The 19,293-nt window shown below is 41.4% G+C and overlaps 1 protein-coding gene across 2 annotated transcripts in view; it reads right to left on the reverse strand.

The window, feature by feature from the left end:
- Nucleotides 1-19,293, reverse strand: part of PGM1 (phosphoglucomutase 1) — a 62,383-nt gene that overhangs the window by 19,040 nt on the left and 24,050 nt on the right. Inside the window, exons 1-6 of one of the 2 annotated variants that reach the window (XM_049617056.1) lie at nt 14,767-16,547; nt 9,051-9,213; nt 8,558-8,704; nt 6,964-7,089; nt 3,712-3,902; nt 2,267-2,421 (exon numbers count right to left, since the gene is read on the reverse strand). In XM_049617056.1, coding sequence (XP_049473013.1) covers nt 2,267-2,421; nt 3,712-3,902; nt 6,964-7,089; nt 8,558-8,704; nt 9,051-9,213; nt 14,767-15,066 — 1,082 coding nt within the window. In that variant the 5' untranslated portion in view covers nt 15,067-16,547. Of the gene's footprint in view, nt 1-2,266; nt 2,422-3,711; nt 3,903-6,963; nt 7,090-8,557; nt 8,705-9,050; nt 9,214-14,766; nt 16,548-19,293 lie in introns of those variants that run through there. The other variant, XM_049617054.1, reaches the window with a different exon arrangement.

Raw genomic sequence — 19,293 nt, forward strand, 5'->3', positions numbered from 1 at the left:
GGCCCAGAAAGGACAGGGTGCAGTAGGTCTCCCATTTGTAGTGACTTCCCCACACTGTTCCTTGGTCCTCTCTCGCCTCTAACACATCTTTTACTCCTATATATCTGTAGACTATTTAAAACCTTTAAGTGATCTCTTTTTAAAAGATCCCTTTCCCTCTGAAAAGGAAGACTAATCTACATTTAATTCACTGTTTTAATAAGTTCTGCCTTCCAGAATGCTTGCCTTATTACTAGCAAAGTAATGTCATGTTTAGATTCTAACATCTGAGGAAAATTAAATCCATAATTTTGAAAGTGAAAGTACAATAAACCTTTACCTGGGTAATGAGATATTTCCATTGTGGTTCTATGTGTATTATCGATTTTTTCCAAAAATTAGAATTAAGCTGCTCTTGGATGACACAGACGTGACTTCAGGATCTGCTAGGTCTAATTACAACAGCCTGGCTGAGATCAGCTCACAATTTCAGATGCAGGATGTGGAGGCAGAAGCACCAGCCTCTAATTCTAGCTCTGACTTAGCTGTGGGGTCCTCGACAAGACAGCTAACCTCTCTGACGTTCAGGTCCCTCTTCTTTAGGGTAAGGATTGCTTTGTCTCTGTGTAGACTAGAAATCACTCTATGAATATTAGTCATTACCTTCTTCTTAGCTGAACGGAAGTCAGCACTAATTCTGGAACACACACACATGCGTGCATGCACACATACACACACACACACACACACACACACACACACACACACACACACACTGGGAAACTACTACATGGCCCAGCTGGGCCAATTAGGAGCCACGGTTCTGGGTTCAAATCCTCATTCAGCCATTTACTAGCTGGGTGACTTTGAGCAAGTTACTTAATTTCTTTGTCCTTTTGTTTTCCCATCTGTAAAGCAGGGCTATAGATAAAATTGACCTCGTGAGGTTGTTCTGAGAATTAAATGACTTCAAACATAAAATACTTAGTGTCTCACACAAGGCAATGTTCAATAAATACTAGTTATTACTGTAAGAACCTAGATGTATCCATTCTGCTTTCTTCTCTGACCTTGACCTTTTATTCAGTCACTCATTCCTTACCCATTCATTCTGCAAACATTTGCTGGGCATCTAACATGTTCTAATTAACATTCTTCCTAGTCCTCATTTATTATTTCTTATATTTTTCAATTGTTTTAGATGTGACCTCGCAAGCCACCTTAAAGCCTTTGTAAATGAGGGGATATGTAATAAATAGATAAACAAATAAGCAAATCAGAGATATCAAGTGTTTATTGTCACTGGGTCCTTTCTTTCTCATGAAAACTGAATTTTCTTTAATTTTCTTTAACTATTTGAGCTTTCTATCTATTTGGATTTGGGATAAATGAACATTTGTTGTGTTTGTGCATGGATGGGCATCCAGCCAGGGATGGATGGGGAATGTTTCTTTACACACTGATCTTATTTCAGATTGCTCTCTCACTCTAACTGTGTGCACACCTGCTAAAGGGCAGTGATGATTCTCTAGAACGATGTCTTTGGTACAACAGGGCTGCCATCTGTGCATTTCTTCATTAACATTCAGTGGTTCATTTCCTAAAAAGGTGTCTGTATGGGGGCGTGTGTGGTCTACTATGTGCCAGGCATACTATGGACAGGCAAAGTTTAGGACAGAGAATAAGACAGTCTTTTCTCTGTAGAAGTTTACAGTCTAGCAGGGCAGACAGTCAAGCAAACAAGCTATCAGAACAGGGTGGTAAGTGCTGGAATGGAAGAAGTGCAGTGTAGTAAGGAAGCACAGAGAGGGGGATATCTAATCCAGAAAAAGCCCACCCATTCCTTCATAAAACAAACACTTATATCTGGAATATAAAAACAAAACAAAGAGACTCTTAAATAGAGAGAACAAATTGGCGGTTCCCATAGGGGAGGGTGGTGGGGGGATGGTAAAAGAGGTAAAGGGGATTAAGAGGTACAAGTCACAGAGATGAAAAGTACAGCATAGGGACTATAGTCAGTACTACTATAATAACACTGCATGGTGACAGATGGGGATGACACTTATTGCGGTGAGCATTGAGTAATATACAAAACTGTTCTATCAATGTGTTGCCCACCCGAAACTAACAAAACATTGCACATTAATTATACTTCAACTTAAAAAAATTTAATAAAACAAACATTTAGCACATACTATGCATCAGATGCCCAGGCTGCAAGGGAAGGAAGACAGTTCCAGACACAGAAGAGCCTGGTGAGGGCCAAGGGACTGGAGAGACCTACCGGTCCAGGGCCCCACTGGTGGGCATGCTGCGGGCAAAGCCTCGGACCCCAGTTTGCTGGAAATACGGAATGCTGAAGATGTTGGCAGCAATGACAGCCACGGAGTCTGACGGGTTGACAAAGAACCCGTGCTTGCCCAGAATCATGTTTCGATCCTTTGAGAGAAGGGGGATTCAAAGGAAGAGCTTTTAATCAAACTGCTGGAAAAGCAATCTTACATGGGGAGGGAGGGAATGGGAAAGGGTAATAAAATTCTAATTTATAAAACTTAAAACTGATACCTTTATTCCTACTGGGTTCTAAACACTGGACTTTGTTTCTAACTGATCTATACAGTGCCACTGCACCAAAGGCATCCCCATGCCAAAAAACTAAAACTGTTTTCAATTAAGTGTATGCACAAACTCCTTCTGAACAAAAACTCTGTTCTCCCTCCAGAGGCCAGCTGACTTTAACCTCCCAGACCTCTTCCAAACTCTGGAATCCATCACCTCTCTCCCAGAGGAGAGAAGAGATCGAAACAAGAGAGAAAATGTTGGCTATTCACATAGTTTGGTGGGTCTACCAGACATCTTTTGAGGAACAAAGCAGACTTCTTCAGGAAAGGGCACCTAAATCACGGTCCCGCCATTGGATACAGGACCCAGCAAAACATGCTGCCACCTTCACTACTTCCTTGATGCCTGGTATGCAGGAAATACTCAAGTAACTCAGCATATGGAGGAAAAAACTCTCATCACACACTGCTGCAGAAAGATGCATTGCAAAATAGTCTCTTCAGGGATCCTTTTCATTTTTCAAAATTTTGATATGGAGAAATTTGATTTTTAGGAAGTAATGGATTCTAGCTGAATTTAAAGGACAAGAGCAGTAAAAATATTTTTTCAGCTAAGGAAATACATGTAGTGCCTCTCTCTGAGACACCAAGAATACAAAACCACTTAAATTACATCTATCCTTTGTCTGCTATGTATTCACCAATGTAAATAAAACAGCCTGCTTAGTAAAAGTATTAATTGTAGAGGAGGAATAAAAGATTTATTCTCTCATTATAGTTTTATCATTCAACCAATGAGAATGAACAAATGGATATATTATAAGACCAAAATGCTTTCCAGGGATTGAATAAACCTAGGATGGGTTTCTAGAACCAGACCAGCTCATGAAGCACCATTCCATCGTAACTGAGCCCTGATCACCCTGCCACTCTTAGAAAATCTGAATGTCTAAAATTAAGCACATGGGTTACATTTCAAGGACTCATTTATGTTCAAGAGGGTCTTCTAACAATTTAGCCCTGACCCTATGGTGCAATAAGGACTCCTCGACTATCACTCATTCACCGAGCCCACAAGACCTGACAGAAGCAGCCTGCTTCTTCCTCCTTTGTAGGAACAAAGGGTACTGGCTTATACCAGAGTTCACTTCAATGCACTTGTACCCACCCCATCTCCATCAAAAGCAGCCCCAAAGTCGTGCTCTCCTGTCTTCATGGTCTCCACCAGGTCAGCAGCGTAAGTGAGGTTGGGGTCAGGATGGTGGCCTCCAAAGTCTTCCAGAGGAACACAGTTAACTGCTGAGTTCGCAGGGGCACCGAGTTCTTCGCAGAGGATCTTCTTCACATACGGTCCCACGACTACGTAAAATGTGAAATGAAGAATCAGAAAATAGAACTTATTAAAGTATTAGAAGACTGGGGGAGGAGGTGGAGGTGTTCTAAGGAGAATGGCATGGACAATGAGAACATGAAAACTATATTCAGGGGCCAGTGGAACGGTAAGACTCACTAGGGTAGAAGGTTTTGCAAAAAGAAATAATGAGAGATTCGGTTGGAAAAGGTGGGGCTAGTTGATGAAGGAGAATGGGGCAAGGGAGGGGAGTTAACTTCTATGAAGGCCCTACTATAACCCTTTGCAACCATTTTCTCACTCTTTCAAAAACAAAAAAAAGCTCACAATGTGGTAGAGCTTAGTGCTTAAGAGCTTGGACTCTGGAATCAGAATGCGTGGATTCAACTCCCAGCTCAGTTAATCACTGACTGTACAACTTTGGTAAAGTTACTTAATCTCTGTGTGTCTCCATCTACTCTATCTGCAAAATGAGGATAATAACAGTAGCTACCTAACAGGGCTGATGTGAGGATTCAATGAGTTAATAAATATGAAGCCCTGAGAACAGTACCTGGCACGTAGGTTATAAATGTTTGCATTATGATTATCACCTCTACTTTATAGATAAGAAAACTGGTCTGAGATGAAGCCATTTGCCCAAACTTACATATCTAGTAGGAGTGGGAGCTGGGATTCAGAGCCCTAATCTCTCAACTGTATCCAGCTATAGGACAAACTGGTTAAAAACACAAACAAACCAAAACAATAACAACAACAACAACAAAAAGAGGGGTGCCTGGGTGGCTCAGTTGGTTAAGTGTCCGATTTCAGCCTAGGTCATGATCTCGTTGTTCCTGAGTTCGAGCCCTGCATCGGGCTCTGTGCTGACACCTCAAAGCCTGGAGCCTGTTTCAGATTCTGTGTGTGTGTGTGTGTGTGTGTGTGTGTCTCTCTCTGCCTCTCCCCCACTCATGCTGTATCTCTCTCTGTCTCAAAAATAAATAAAACATTAAAAAAAACGAAGAAGAAAGAAAAACAGAACTACCAACCACAGGAAAAAAACGGTCACATACTTTTATGGTGACATTTTATACAACTACCAAGAACCTTCATCTCTAATATGCTAAGAATGTGTTTTCACCAAGGAAGGTACTGACACCCATAGAAGCCACAGAGGTCAGAACAGTGGAGAATATGCTTCTCCAGTGATTGGGGCCACATGTTAAGGATATTATGGACACACCACAGAAAAAGGTCAAGGCAGCCAGGGAGGTGAAGGATATAGAAACTGAGGCGTTAAAGGAATACCTGAATGGCCAGGAGAATGAAGTATACTTCATGACCACCTTTTCCTACCCCATCTACCACCACAAGCCCTTTCTTTTTATTTATTTATTTTTTATTTCAAGTTTTTATTCAAGCTTCAGTTAGTTAACATATAAAGCCTATTCTTAAGCCATTCTCCCCATTTTTCTAACATAACATCTTTTAAGCCTTCATGTCTTTGCTACAGCCATTGCCTCAGCTGGAAATGACTACCCTAGATCCTTCTTTCATGAAAGAGTTGGTTGCCAACTTCTTCCAGGAAACCTTTCTTGATACGGCTAGTCAAGTTATGCCTTCTTCCACACCCCAAAGAGAATACTTGAAATTTTATCTAACCCTCATTTTGTTGGCCTGGCGGTAGTTTTTGACCCACCCCATCTCCCCAGGCATTGCAAGCTCTTTGAAGGAAGTCTTCTGCTGAGTCCCAGCCCACCACCCCCCTATGCACACATGTAGTAGGTACTCAATACATACTTGTTGAATACTTTGAAAAGACAGAATAGCTTTTGTCTAAATAAGGAAGTAGACCCATTCTGTGAGACTCCAGAGGCAAGCTAGGACTCAACAGTAAAGTTCCAGGGATAGAAGATTTCAGCCCACTGAAAGAAGGTTTTTTGTTTTTGTTTTACAGAGAAAGGGGGAAGGAGAGTGAGTGGGGGAGGGGCAGGGGGAAAGGGAAAGAGAATCTTAGGCAGGCTCCATGTCCAGCACAGAGCCCAATGCCGGGCTTGATCTCGCGATCTGAGCAGGAGTCAAGAGTTGGATGCTCAACTGACTGCCACAGAAGAAGGTTTTCTGTGGTTTTACAGGGTAACAGGAGGCCCTGAACAACATCATTGAGAGGGTTCAATCACAGACAGAAAGTTTTCCCCACTAGGGAAAATCCTTCCCACTCAAAGATTCTAAAATTCTAAATTTATTACAAAACAAATAAACAACCTAAGTGCTTGGAATTCCCATATTCCAACATGTGAGAAAGTTTCATGGTTCTGATTCACAATGATGGCTGCTATCTCTGCTGACCTGGCCATGCACCCAGAGAGGAAGAAGAGGAAGAGATACCCAACTGTTGTTCTGGAATTTAATCCTCAGCTTGCTCTTGTAGGCTCTGCTCTTCTAAGAAAAGGTACATGTGGGGGCAGCTGAGTGGTATGGGACTCACAAGCATGTTTACTTCATCTAGCAAATGATACCTCCCCCTTGGAATAGATGGGGGTGTGCAGGAAGAATGTAAGGTATCTTCTGAGGGGAAGGAAGAGTCCACAAAAACAGTTGCATGTTATTCAAGGCCTGATACTTAATGAGGAAACTCTGACCTTCACACTACCTTACCATGAGGAATGTCTCTCCTATTTTTGCTGTGTACAGTTAGATTTTCATCTATGTGAATAATGCTCTGAAATGGTTGCAAAATCACTATTTAAAAACCATGAAACAGGGGCGGCTCAGTTGGTTAAGTGTCCAACTTCAGTTCAGGTCATGATCTCACAGTTCATGAGTTTGAGCCCTGCGTCAAGCCCTGTGCTGACAGCTCACAGCCTGAAGCCTGCTTTGGATTCTGTGCCTCCCTCTCTCTGCCCCTCCCTTGCTCACACTCTGCCTCTCTCTCTCTCTCTCTCAAGAATAAATAAACATTAAAGAAAATCAATAAAAACCGTGAAACAGTCTTGAGAAAAGGCTTGTTAAAGCATCACGATATGCAAGGTAAAAAGCAGCTCCGTATCTTTGAGAGAAGGGAAGGGAAGAAAACTGGCTCCTTACCTCCATGCATGGCATCTATACGAATCTTTAGTCGGTTTGGACCAGAAAGCAGTTCCTTCAGTGCGTTGAAATCAAAGATGTTTCTCAGCATTGTAGCATAAGCTTCCACAGAGTCCACAATTTCCACTGTGAGAACAAGCAACATTAAAAGATGGGGGAGCCAAACACACGAAGAAATAGTATCCTCTGAAATGATTCTACTGCTGTAAACCCACAATAGCTATTTTAAAAGGACAATTATCGAGGAATGTGTTCCAATGTGCCCGGGCTGTCACATGATCTCTTACTCAGTACCAACCATTTTCCTGAGAGGTAAATGTTATTAGTTCTATTTTATAGACAAAAAGATGAGAAAGCTTAAACTCTGAAAGGCTGAGTAACTTGCCCACACAGCTGGGATGGGGCACACAAGAGATTTGGACAGGGGTTTGCCTGGCTAGAAGCTCAGCTATGCTGCCACATTGACTCTTTGCCCATCACCATGAGAAGTGTATTTTGGTGTCATAAATAACAGAAAATGTAAGGCCCACTTTTCTTTCCTTTTTCTAGGCCCACTGCCATAAGACTTATTAATGGTAAAAAGCAGAAAAAAATTTTTTTAACAAACCACTTTTCACACGCACTGCTAAAGGAGTAAGACAAATATAAGAACTTAGTCTTGCTGCCCTCGTTGGATGTCAGGGCACATCTGAACATTTTCAAAACATTAAGAGTTTAAGAAATTTCCTACTGGTGTTTTCCAAGCCCTAAGAATGTCTTCAAGATGTTCCAAGGCACTGCTTTATCTTTGTTAGGACGTGACTGCCAGCTCTCAATGGGTAGGTTCAAACAAAGAAATGTTTGCCATAAAATGGCAATCCAGAGGAGAGAGTACACGTTGGAACAGTCAAAACGTAAGTTGCATTACTAACCACCTCACCCTTGTTGTGTTGATATGAACAATGTTATAAACCTTTACTCCAACAATTATTAATACCTTGGCATTCTACCCCTGCTGCCTATGCAGGGAGTTTCAATTTAGCCCCCTGAATGGCTTACTTTGATTTCACTGAATATTAAGGCAGGAAAAATGAAGAATCAAAGCCCAGGCTTTGGAATCCTTCACACCTGAGTCTGAATCTGGTTTGCCACTCACTCACTATAGGACCTTGAGCCTGAGATGTAAGCTCTTCTCAACTTTTGTTTCCTCATATGGAAAAAGTGAATACAGATAGTGCTGCCTTCACAGGGCTCTCTAAGAATAAAGTGGGATAATGCTTGTTGAGAGTTTGGCACGTAACAAAAGCTCAATAAAAGTTAGCTATGAATGTAATCTTACAGGTCTTCTAGTCAAGGCTATTCATTTAATAGGTATGGAAGGCAAGGCCTAGAAAGTTGGAAATGCTGCACACAAAGTCACACGGCTGATTCCTGGTAGGGCCCAGAGAGCCCAGGTCTCTAGACTCCTAGACCCCATTCCAGACCTGCTAAACAATGCATGCAAAGCTTAGTGACCAGTCTTTCCAAAACTGAAGATCTACTTTATTAAAACTTTGAAGGTCCAACTGCTCAAGGTGGAAATAAGGGGGGCAAGAGGGGAGGAAAGTCAACATGCCTGTGAATGGTTTGAACTTGTTTTCCAGGTCAAACTGCTGCTTTCCCAGAACTCCAAGGTCTATTTTCAGGTCAGGGCAAATTGCATATTCTTCAATTGTCTTGCTGATTTGGAAGATTTTATCAGTTATTGCTTCTGGAGCAGGACCTGGAAACCAAACAGCGAACCATGGGGTCATTTTGTGGGACTGACGTGAAAATACAAAGAACACAGAGCTCGTCAACTCCTCTTCACTCACATATTTGCCATTTCATCATTTAGACAGCAAAGTATCAAAATTGTCTAAAAGAAAAATACCATGCTAATGATGATTTGTGCATGGTTTCTCATATTCAGGGACGACAGGATGAGAAGCATTCCACTTTCACCAAAATGAAACAAAGAACCCCCTTGTTAAGGATCAGAACCAGAACACTGGCCTTCCAAGGCCTTGGTTATTGGTTTATCCTAATGAACATAAATGGACTATTCTTCGAAAGGACAGCAAACTCACCTCCATTGGAAATATTAAATTTGATTCCAAAATCTCCATTGGGCCCTCCCGGGTTGTGGCTGGCTGTCAGAATGATCCCACCAATGGCTTTGATCTTTCTAATGATGCAGGATACAGCAGGGGTAGAGAGGATCCCATTCTGCCCAATAACCAAGCGACCAATCTAAGAGAAGAAATCCAGACACACTCTTTAACACCAATAAACCCAGAACTACTGCACAGAAACAACAGAATAGGCAGAGGAACAAAGAAGTGAACCAGAAAAGATATTCTTTAATGAACATCCACAGCTTGGATTACTATTATTTTATTACAAAGTAGAATACCAGTGTTGAATAACATTATTATTGAAGTAGAATCAGCATTGCTGAACAAGGCCATCCCTTCAGATAGTTTTTGGGGACTTTATAGTTTTAAAATAGTATATGGTCTGGGGGAGCTATAAGGCTCTGGCAAGAAAACACAGAGTATTTGAAACACAGTCTTTCCAGACCAGGTTCATAATTTTCCCTGAAACATTGTTAGAAAACCCACATTTTTATCCAGTTCAATCATACTTTCAAACCACACTGGGGGAGGATATAAATTTAGCTAGTTAAAGAAATCCTACCCAAAGAGAAGCCCTTTTTGTAAACTAAAAAAAAAAAAAAAAAAATTTAAGTAAAAAGGGCAAGCTTTACATTGAAGAGTTTTACAAAATCCGTCTCATAAATTTATCTTTCCTGTCAAGACTTGATTTTGATATGGTGGTCTCCCCAAAGCAGGATACACCTACCTATGTGAGGGTGTATGTGGATTGCCTGCTGGCCCTAAGGCAGAAGGTGCTGGGGGTTATTACTGAGTAAACCGGCCAGAACCACCCACAGGGAAGGGCTACAGGTGGCACTTCACTGCATTCTTAACTTGCCTTCCCTTATCTCTCACAGATGCTATCAGCATGGCTCCTAAATCTTCCTTCACTAAAATGTAATTTATATTTGTTTCAACATGACCCACGTTGGGAAAGAAGGAAGAAGTTCTATCAGTTCCTTGAACATACTTGGAGAAAATGCAGCCACTACATAAATAGATTTATAAAATGAGGAGTCTGTGCCCTCCTTCCATTCTCCCTTCTGAGAGAAGAGACAGGAATGTTTTTGAATTTTCCATTTGTTATTTCTTTTGGCCCCACCTAAATAAACATGCTTGAAGAAATGACTTATGGTGGAAGATGTGTCTGATGATACCTGGAATCCCTGGTAAAGTTTGTCTGGGACTGTTACCTTTGCCACACTATAAGTTACTGAAAACTTGACTGCCTTATCTCCAACCCTTCCCCTGTCAACCACCTCCCAGGAAGTAGCCTGGCTCTCATTTGTCCATCTCAGAACAGTTTTTGTTACACTAATACATTTGTTATGCCCTGCCTCCCTCAGGAAGTGGGGTAGGTGCTATAACTAGTCTCCTCCATAGACTAGAGGGACCAGCAGATGGTGTGAAATCAATATTAATGATTATCACTGGGCGCAGAATGCTTTCTAAAAACCCATGGCATTTTCAATTAATTCCCATATATGTTCCCTAGTACTGTTGTGTAGATGAAGAAGCTGAGGTCCAGAGTTATGATGCTGCCCATTTGTCGATTCTTCCATCCATCCAAAAGCAATCATAACAAGTGCTTATGGAAAGGTGGTATGGGAGGCACTGGGATAGACGACAGGACAAGGTCACATGGCAAATTAGTGGCCATAGCTGGGAGAAGCACCTGCCTCCATACAGAGAGAAGAGTAACAAGTCACCCTTGTAGCACCTTCCAGGTGTGGTTCTGATAAAGTGAGAGTTTATGGTTGAGTAGTTGTGTAATTTTAACAGGAGGGCCTTAATTAAGAAAGGCAATTTAATCAGTCAGAGTGGCTGGTGGAGTTATCTGGAAATTGTACTTGCGCATCAAGCATACTGACTTTTACTAGGGGTTTATATGTATTTTGTGTGGAAAGGGAGACTGATAAATGAATCTTAAGCTGTACCACCCAGGTCACCCCTTATTCTACCATTCTGTATGGTAAGATCTGCGGTCAGTAATGGTCCAAGACTGAGGGGATAATACCAGGGGTAAGAGTAGGAAAGTCAAGAGACAGAAAGGAGGTCTGCAGTACCTTCTTTCTCTTGAGCCCAAGAAGAGGTACAGCTGGTCAAAGTCTCTCCTTCCAGAGAAGACCCTCTCCTGTGAATCACCCTCAGGAATATTAATCCTCAACCTGATACTGAGGAGATATTACCCACCTTCCTTTAACAATGTCTAGAGCATTGCAACAGCTCCTGACTCAATCCCCCCTTTCTCTCTCCCACCTGTACCTCCCTTACTCTGCTCTGGCTGAATCCATCCTTCCAACTCAGGACCGCCTAGTTCATCTGTTTTAAACCATAGTTCTTACTATGTCCTGCCTCTACTCAAAAACCTTCCCTGTACAATACAATCCAGAAATTCCAATTCTAGCTATTGACACAAAAGAAAGCAAGGACTGAAACAGACAACTTGCACACCCATGTTCATTGCAGAATTAATCACAATAGCCAAAGGCCCATCAACAAATGATGGTATATACATATACAAAATATGGCATATACATATAATGGAATATTATTCAGCCTGAAAAAGGAATGAAATTCTGATACATGCCACAATATGGATGAACCTTGAAAACACTATATACTAAGTAAAACAGGCCAGACACATAAAGACAAGTATTGGATGATTCGATTTACATGAGGTACTTAGATGAGGCAAACTCATAGGCAGAAAGTAGAACAGAGGTTGCCAGGGGCTGAGGGAGGGGAAATGGGAAGTTATTGTTTAGTGGGTATAGTGTTTCAGATGGGATGAGAAAAAAGTTCTGGAAAAGGATAATGGTGACGGTTGCAGAATATTGTGAGTGTAATTAATACCACTGAAGTGTGCACTTAAAAATGGTTGATACACTAAATTCTGTGTTATGTATACTTTACCACAAAAAATAAAAAATTTTAAAAACAGAAAAAATCTTCCCTGGCTCCCATTGTCTACCAACTTAGAGATCACTCCGTCTACCCGGTACTGAAAGTCCCCCATCAAACAGCTTTTCCTGCCCTTCCTTCCCCTTCTTGCTACTCTCTCCCTGAATAACAGAACTCACACTGCCAGGCTGGATACCTCGCTGTTTGCCCAGCATTTGATAGTCAAACATAACAGGAGCAAACTTAATTTTCCTTGCAATTAAAATAGGGCCTGGTGTTTTCCTATGTTTCACAAAACAAAAACAAAAACAAAAACAAGTTCCATTTTCTTTGCCCTGCTAGTCATATACACATATTCTTATTTCTAAACATATCTCTAAAGCTCTGGAAGCCAAATGAGATATCAGTATTGTAAATGGGGCCCCACCAATGTCTTATTTTATACATTAAAATTTCCTATACTTCTTAGCTCCCAGAAGCATCATGAAAAAAAAAAAAACTCTCTTGTAAATGCAGACAGCTCTATGTAAATAAAAACAAAAGGAAACTTCTAACAAAGGCGAATTATATTTTACAATTCATAAATGCACAAAATGAAAGTGTAATAAAGAGAAAAAAAATGATATGATTTCCATTTTAGCTCACAAGGCTGAAAAGTCTTCCGAGAATCACCCCAAGAGGGGAGTGGGTATCGACAGAGGTGAGGAAGGCACACTGACTCCTACCAAAATCTGTGGCAATACATTATCTTTCCTTTACATTTTCCCCCTAATGCTCTGTCCACAATCAAAGGGACATTAAAATAGTCAGAAATGAGGATATGTTAGAAAAAGAAGAAATCGAACTATCTAGGATTTGATAGGTTTTATCAGATCAAAGTGCTTTACTGGTCCACTCATGTTTTAAGTAATCCAATTCAGTTGCATGAGTGCTTTAAATGCAATACTATTTTAAATAAAGAATGCCCTTGAGAAGATTTGAAAATATTGCTTGGGCTGCCACAGCTCTAACAAATAGGCAGTTGCCATATTTAGTCAATTATTATCACTTAAATGCATTATTTAGCAAACCTTCAGATCGTAAATCTGAGCAAGTCTATAGGGTCTGCCTGAATTACACATTCCTACCACCTCTTCCACATCCTTCAGCTCCACACAAAAATGAAATGAAGCCGAATATATCACAGCAAAGGGGACAGTGTACCAGATCCACTCAACAATCTAGATATATGCGGAGAAATAATGTTCCTTTCATTCTTTCTCTAAAGATTAAAAGCATCTTAATACCGTTCCCTCCGCAGCTCTCCTCAAAGGTGAAATTTATAGCATGTCACATTTTATCTTAAAAATGTGTATGCTTCATAATAATTTCATATTTGAGTGCATTGTCAGCAATTTTTACATGAGAGGCATTCAGATTCTGAAAGTGGGTATGAAGGAAACTTTGCATTATAACTACAATCATTTTTAAATTTCATTTGGTGGTGTGTTTTTGTTTTTAATTTGGGTTTTGCAATCATACCTGCTCGGCGTATTATTGAAATAGACTGACGATGAATGCCTAACATATTTGGTTGCCATGCTAAATTTTTTTTTTTTTTTAATTTTTTTTTCAACATTTTTTATTTATTTTTGGGACAGAGAGAGACAGAGCATGAACGGGGGAGGGGCAGAGAGAGAGGGAGACACAGAATCGGAAACAGGCTCCAGGCTCCGAGCCATCAGCCCAGAGCCCGACGCGGGGCTCGAACTCACGGACCGCGAGATCGTGACCTGTAAATTTTTATGTTCTCAGAACCAGAATCACTCCCAGAAAGGAAATACAACAGATTTTTAAAATTTATGAGTTCTGAGGGGCTGTGTGCTCCAAATTATTGCTAAGTATAACCTAAAACACTAAAAATATATTTTTGGTCCCACAGAGGAATCTGCAGAGCAAAAACAGCAATGTCCTGATGCCCACCTTACAGCAAATCAGTGGGACTGTGCAAATTGTTAGATTATCAAGATCAATGCTTTCTGGCACAAGATTCCTTCTGATTTGGTTAATTCAGGCAAGGCAGTTTTTCACAATGCAGAGCTGTTAGCAGAGCCTCCTTATATTATAGTCTTACAGGAGTTATTAACTCTACCCTGCTGCACAAATTCACTGCACACAGGGCTTCTTTGTGTCCAAGGTCATTATAAGCAGGTTCCCCTGTAACAGGTCCTCTTGGTAGGCTTATACCTAACATTTTCCAATCCCCTCCTGGCATTTCTGCATGACTACCAGGATCCACAAACAACAGCATGCCCTGGCTTTTGTTTTCCTGTTTGACAAGTGACTGAACTTCAACAAGGAAGCCATTGAAAGAAAACAAAATCCTCCTCTCTCTACTACTCAGTGGAGCTTTCTTACATAGGATAGGGTACCCCTCGGGACTAGTTAGAATGTAGATAAGACAGCTTAAGGCTGAGGGTGTGCTTTAAATGTCTAAAAGGCAACAGGTATTTTTTCAAGCAAGAGGCACAGAGTACAACAAAGAGCCGAACTTACATTCCCATATCCCAATGTGACTAATGTAATTTCAGGAGTAATATTACGAAACACATTCTCTGAAGTCACAATGAAACACTAACTGGATGTTAGTAGAATTGAAGTGTATATAACATACAAATCTGTGTACTCTTGTATATTTCTGCAAAATGAAGAAAGAAACATATGTGGAGAGCCAGAAACATAACAATACTTATCATATACCAACCCCATTAGCGGCCGCCATCTGCACTATTGTTTCTATCGCCGATTTATTAAAATACCTCCCATCTCCACCAACTACCAGTGAGGATCCCTGGCGATCTTTAAGGTCTATGGAAAAAAATAGACTCTGGATGAAATTCTCCAGATAACATGGCTTCGCCTCAAAACAATAGGTTTTCTTCCGTAATCCACTAGTTCCTGGTTTCTGGTCATAGTAGGGAGCAGTAGCAAAAGTCAACAGAGGGAGAGGACCTTCTTCCATTTTTCTGTATTTTCCAGAAATCCATTCATCAAAATCACTCATCTTTCATTTTCACCACTTGGCTCAAAGAGGGTGTCCAGAAAGCAGTCAGGGGTCCTCAAAATAGTCTGTCTGAACCTGAAGCTGCAACAGTGTCATCTGAGTAAGTAAATACAGGTCGTGCCTGGATGAGGAAGCTGGGTTAATTCCTTGCTGTCGTCACCCCTTGAGAAAAGTTAAGGGCCACACACCCACCCACACCCATACACAAAGCACAACTTCCAAGCTGTTTTGGTGAGGACACTTCTGCCCACATAACCACGTCAAATACCCTTCAATTATTTTCGCTTCATTTCCCCATTAGGTAGCTCCAAAGGATACTGCTTGTGGCAGACGTCAGTCACAAACACCAGATGGCTGCCAGACTCCACTCTCAGAGCCCAGGCAGCAATGGAGCAAGTCCAGTCCCAAGAAGCAGGCTCGTTGTTGAACAGGACACCCTGGTGTGGCTCCTTACAGCCCTTGAAGCAGAGTCTCTCTGGGCACTCACCACTGAGAAGGCCATCTGCTGCTACAGTTGTTCGATGCCATGTAGCAAGTTAAAGGTCAATCTTAAAATGGAAGTGAGGGATCTCGGTTACCTCTGGTTTCCTTACATCACATCATTTTGATACCCAAGCAATTTTTTACGTCTTGCATGCAATTCCAATTGGAAGAAAAACAGATTTATTCATTGCCCACCAAGGATTTAACAAAATAGTATTCAGCTCTTCTATCAAGAAGAAAAGATACCTACAAATATGCCCTGAATGGTCAACAGCTTGGTCATTCCCTTGACCTTATAGAAATGGGGGGATGGAGATGCACCAAATCCTTGAAAATGTGGGCAAAACAGGGAGGGGGAAAAACGTATACTTTTCTGAGTGCACAAGGTTTGATCAGGTTATTATCTGGAAAAATAATATGAACATAAGATTACATTTTGTGTCCTCATTTTCTCAGTTTTACACAGACGTGGCTTTTAAGAACACATTTTTAGTGAAGCAGGTTAAGTCCTTTCTTCGCATTTGAAGAACCTAAGATGTTTGAAAACATTCTATCTGAATAAAGTTATTATCCAACCCCCATCTGATCCTTAAGATTTTATTAATAATCTACTTAAATGCATACACATTCTTTACCTGGTTCAGCAGAGGCTGACAGTTAAGGAGCTCCGCTGTCAAGGTTTTGGTGAACTTGCTAAGGATGTTTGAAAAGTCAACCAGCACCAGTTACACCACGTTTGGAGAGTCTGACATGCATTCAGTCCAGGTTTTCAAGTGAAACATGAATAACCCCTTGAAAAACAAAATCCGTGGGGTGCCTGGGTGGCTCAGTTAGTTGGGCATCTGACTTCAGCTCAGGTCATGATCTCACAGTTCATGAGTTCGAGCCCCACGTCGGGCTCTGTGCTGACAGCTCAGAGCCTGGAGCCTGCTTCGGATTCTGTGTCTCCCTCTCTCTCTGTCCCTCCCCCACTCACACTCTGTCTCTTTGCCTCTCAAAAAAATAAATAAAAATAAACATTAAAAAAAAAATCTGAGTATTTTTCTGCTAATTTGTCAAGCCAGGTCCAAAAGCCAACAAGACTGGGAGCAGCAGACTGTCCTAAGGCAAGAACGTCCCTGTGGTTCAGGGGCTGCTCTGTGCAGGGCCAGCTGAATGAACAGGCCCAGGAGCTGGAGCCCACTGGCAAGGAAGCCTGGTCTCCTTCACATGACAAATGGGGCTAGCCCACGTGCAGGGAAGACCTCGAGACATAACATTAAAAAATTCACAAGACCATGTCTATTTAGTTGAAGACCAGTCAGCCAACAGACACTTGTTACAGTTTATTTTGGGGTCTTAGTTTTTAAAAATAAAATTCTCTAGAAATTAATTTATGAGGCAAGCTTGCTGTATGAACAGTAGTTTACATACCTACTGTATTTCAACTTAAAATAAATGCATGCTTAATTCATTTTTTTTTTAAAGTTTGGTGCTAAGTTTTCTGGTTTTAGGTAGGTTTGCAAACTATACCAGCATATGTGTCTTGACATATTTAATAACAAATCAAGATTTATGAAATAGCAACCCAATAATCTTTTCATTGGGAATAATAGAGCAACCAACCACATAATTGGTAGTTTTCTTAACAAGAAATCCCAGGGTAGACTTAGGGGCATTTGGTCACAAGGGTGCTCCGACATCCTCAGCTGAAGCTTCTCTGCCCCTATATTCCAGCATGTTCTCTGCTGGTGGTCTGCCACTCTCTCAGTGCAGCTCTTTCTGAAGCTGGAACCAAGAAAGTATCACTCTTCTGGGTTTTTTTTCCCCATGCATTGATTTTATTTACAGTTTCTGGTTCATGCAAATCAATTTCATAAAATGAGAAGTTATGAAGAATCAAGGCATAATTATGCAAATTCAAAATAGATGTTCAATGCAAAAATTACAAGCATAAAAGTGGGTTTGTTCACAGCATGAGATCCAACAGATCTTGCTTCAAAGGATAGGAATCACTTTTTTTTTTTTTTTTTTTCTTGAAGACTATGGCCACGTCACATGCTAGAACACCTCAGCTTACCAGTGAGGTGTTTTCTCATAGGAACCACAACGTGTTTCTAAAAATGTTTTTTTTACACTGTAAAGTGTCATAAAAGCCGCACTTTTCCAGAATCAAACCTGCTCTTGAACCTAGCACTGGTTGCTAACCATCTAAAAACTAACTGATACAGAAAGTATTCCAAATGTCACTATTCTGATTCTTAAAAGTAAAAAACTTTTACAAGGTAGTTTAGAAAGAAATATTGCGGGGCGCCTGGGTGGCTCAGTCAGTTAGGCGGCCGACTTCGGCTCAGGTCATGATCTCGCGGTCCGTGAGTTCGAGCCCCGCGTCGGGCTCTGTGCTGACAGCTCAGAGCCTGGAGCCTGTTTCGGATTCTGTGTCTCCCTCTCTCTGACCCTCCCCCGTTCATGCTCTGTCTCTCTCTGTCTCAAAAATAAATAAACATTAAAAAAATTAAAAAAAAAAAAAGAAATATTGCAAACCAGTAATGCTGGAGTTCTTCCAGTCTGAACCTTCCACATACTAGATACGCCACCTTAGGGTTGATGTCATTTCGGGATTTTTAAATCTACCTCCCCTGTAGATCATCTTCATGTTTAAAAAAAAATATATTTAACACCAGAGGAAACAGAAGTGACTGAGCACCAGGGGATCATATATGCTGAACCTGTGGAATCCGGTCACTGGGTGAACCCACTATATCCCTCTTGCATGGAAATATCTATGTGGGCACATGGACCTTTTTACCTTCCTGTGTATGAGCCAGCCTTCCAGCGAGGCATGGACCGGGGAAGATTCCCTCTCTCACGGCTCTTGCACACGTCAATGAATACCCAGCAATTTAAGTGTACGCTGAAGCTAAGCCCCCAGAGGAAAGAGTTCTATATCCCAGAACAGAGAATAATGTTGTCAGCAACTACATATGCCTGGCACAGTGTTTGTCAATATGCAAAACTAAAGCAAAAAGACATAGCCCTTGCCCTAGAAAAGCTTCTATTCTAAAAATGGGCCAGAGCCGTAATTTTATGGACACTGTAGAACTCAATCCCATATAAAAATATTACCAGAGGCAGCAATGCTAGATGGACTGTGAAGTGTGGTAAAAAAAGAAGGGGCATTAAGAACATGAAGCTTCCTATGACGCTCAGACTAAGTGGGGCAGCTATTAAGAAACTCATTTGTTTTAGCTCTCCAGCAAAGGTTGAACTTCATCTTCGGAAACGTTACTGTCGAGCATAGCGAACCCAATTTGGCCTAATGAATTCGCCTGCATCGCCAGTACTCCCTTCACAATGACACAAATTACATTTAAACCATATGGGGGACTTAAGGATTACTCCCTTCAGACAAGGAACTTTCGTACTGGTCTTGGGTCCAATCAATTTCACGACGGCAGAGTTATGAACCCCTTCGCTCCCAGGCTCACAAAGACTCCAGCCCCCATTCTCATCTGCAGGCACCTTCCTAGCAGAACACAACAGAGACTGTAGACTGACTTGCCAATCCTTTCTTCGATCTCTCTTTCTTTCCGTCAGTTAAGTACTTATTGGGTAGCTAACTACTATGTCCCAGGCTTCCTGCGAGGGCTGGACCCAGCCCCTGAACAGGTTCACCTCTTCACACCAAGAGCTCTTCTTTAGCTGATGCCACAGTAGTGGACGTGGGGGATGGGCTGTCCACAGTAGCGGAGGCTGTCTCTAGGT

This window comes from Panthera uncia, assembly GCF_023721935.1.
Source record: "Panthera uncia isolate 11264 chromosome C1 unlocalized genomic scaffold, Puncia_PCG_1.0 HiC_scaffold_4, whole genome shotgun sequence".
NCBI classification, from domain to species: domain Eukaryota; kingdom Metazoa; phylum Chordata; class Mammalia; order Carnivora; family Felidae; genus Panthera; species Panthera uncia.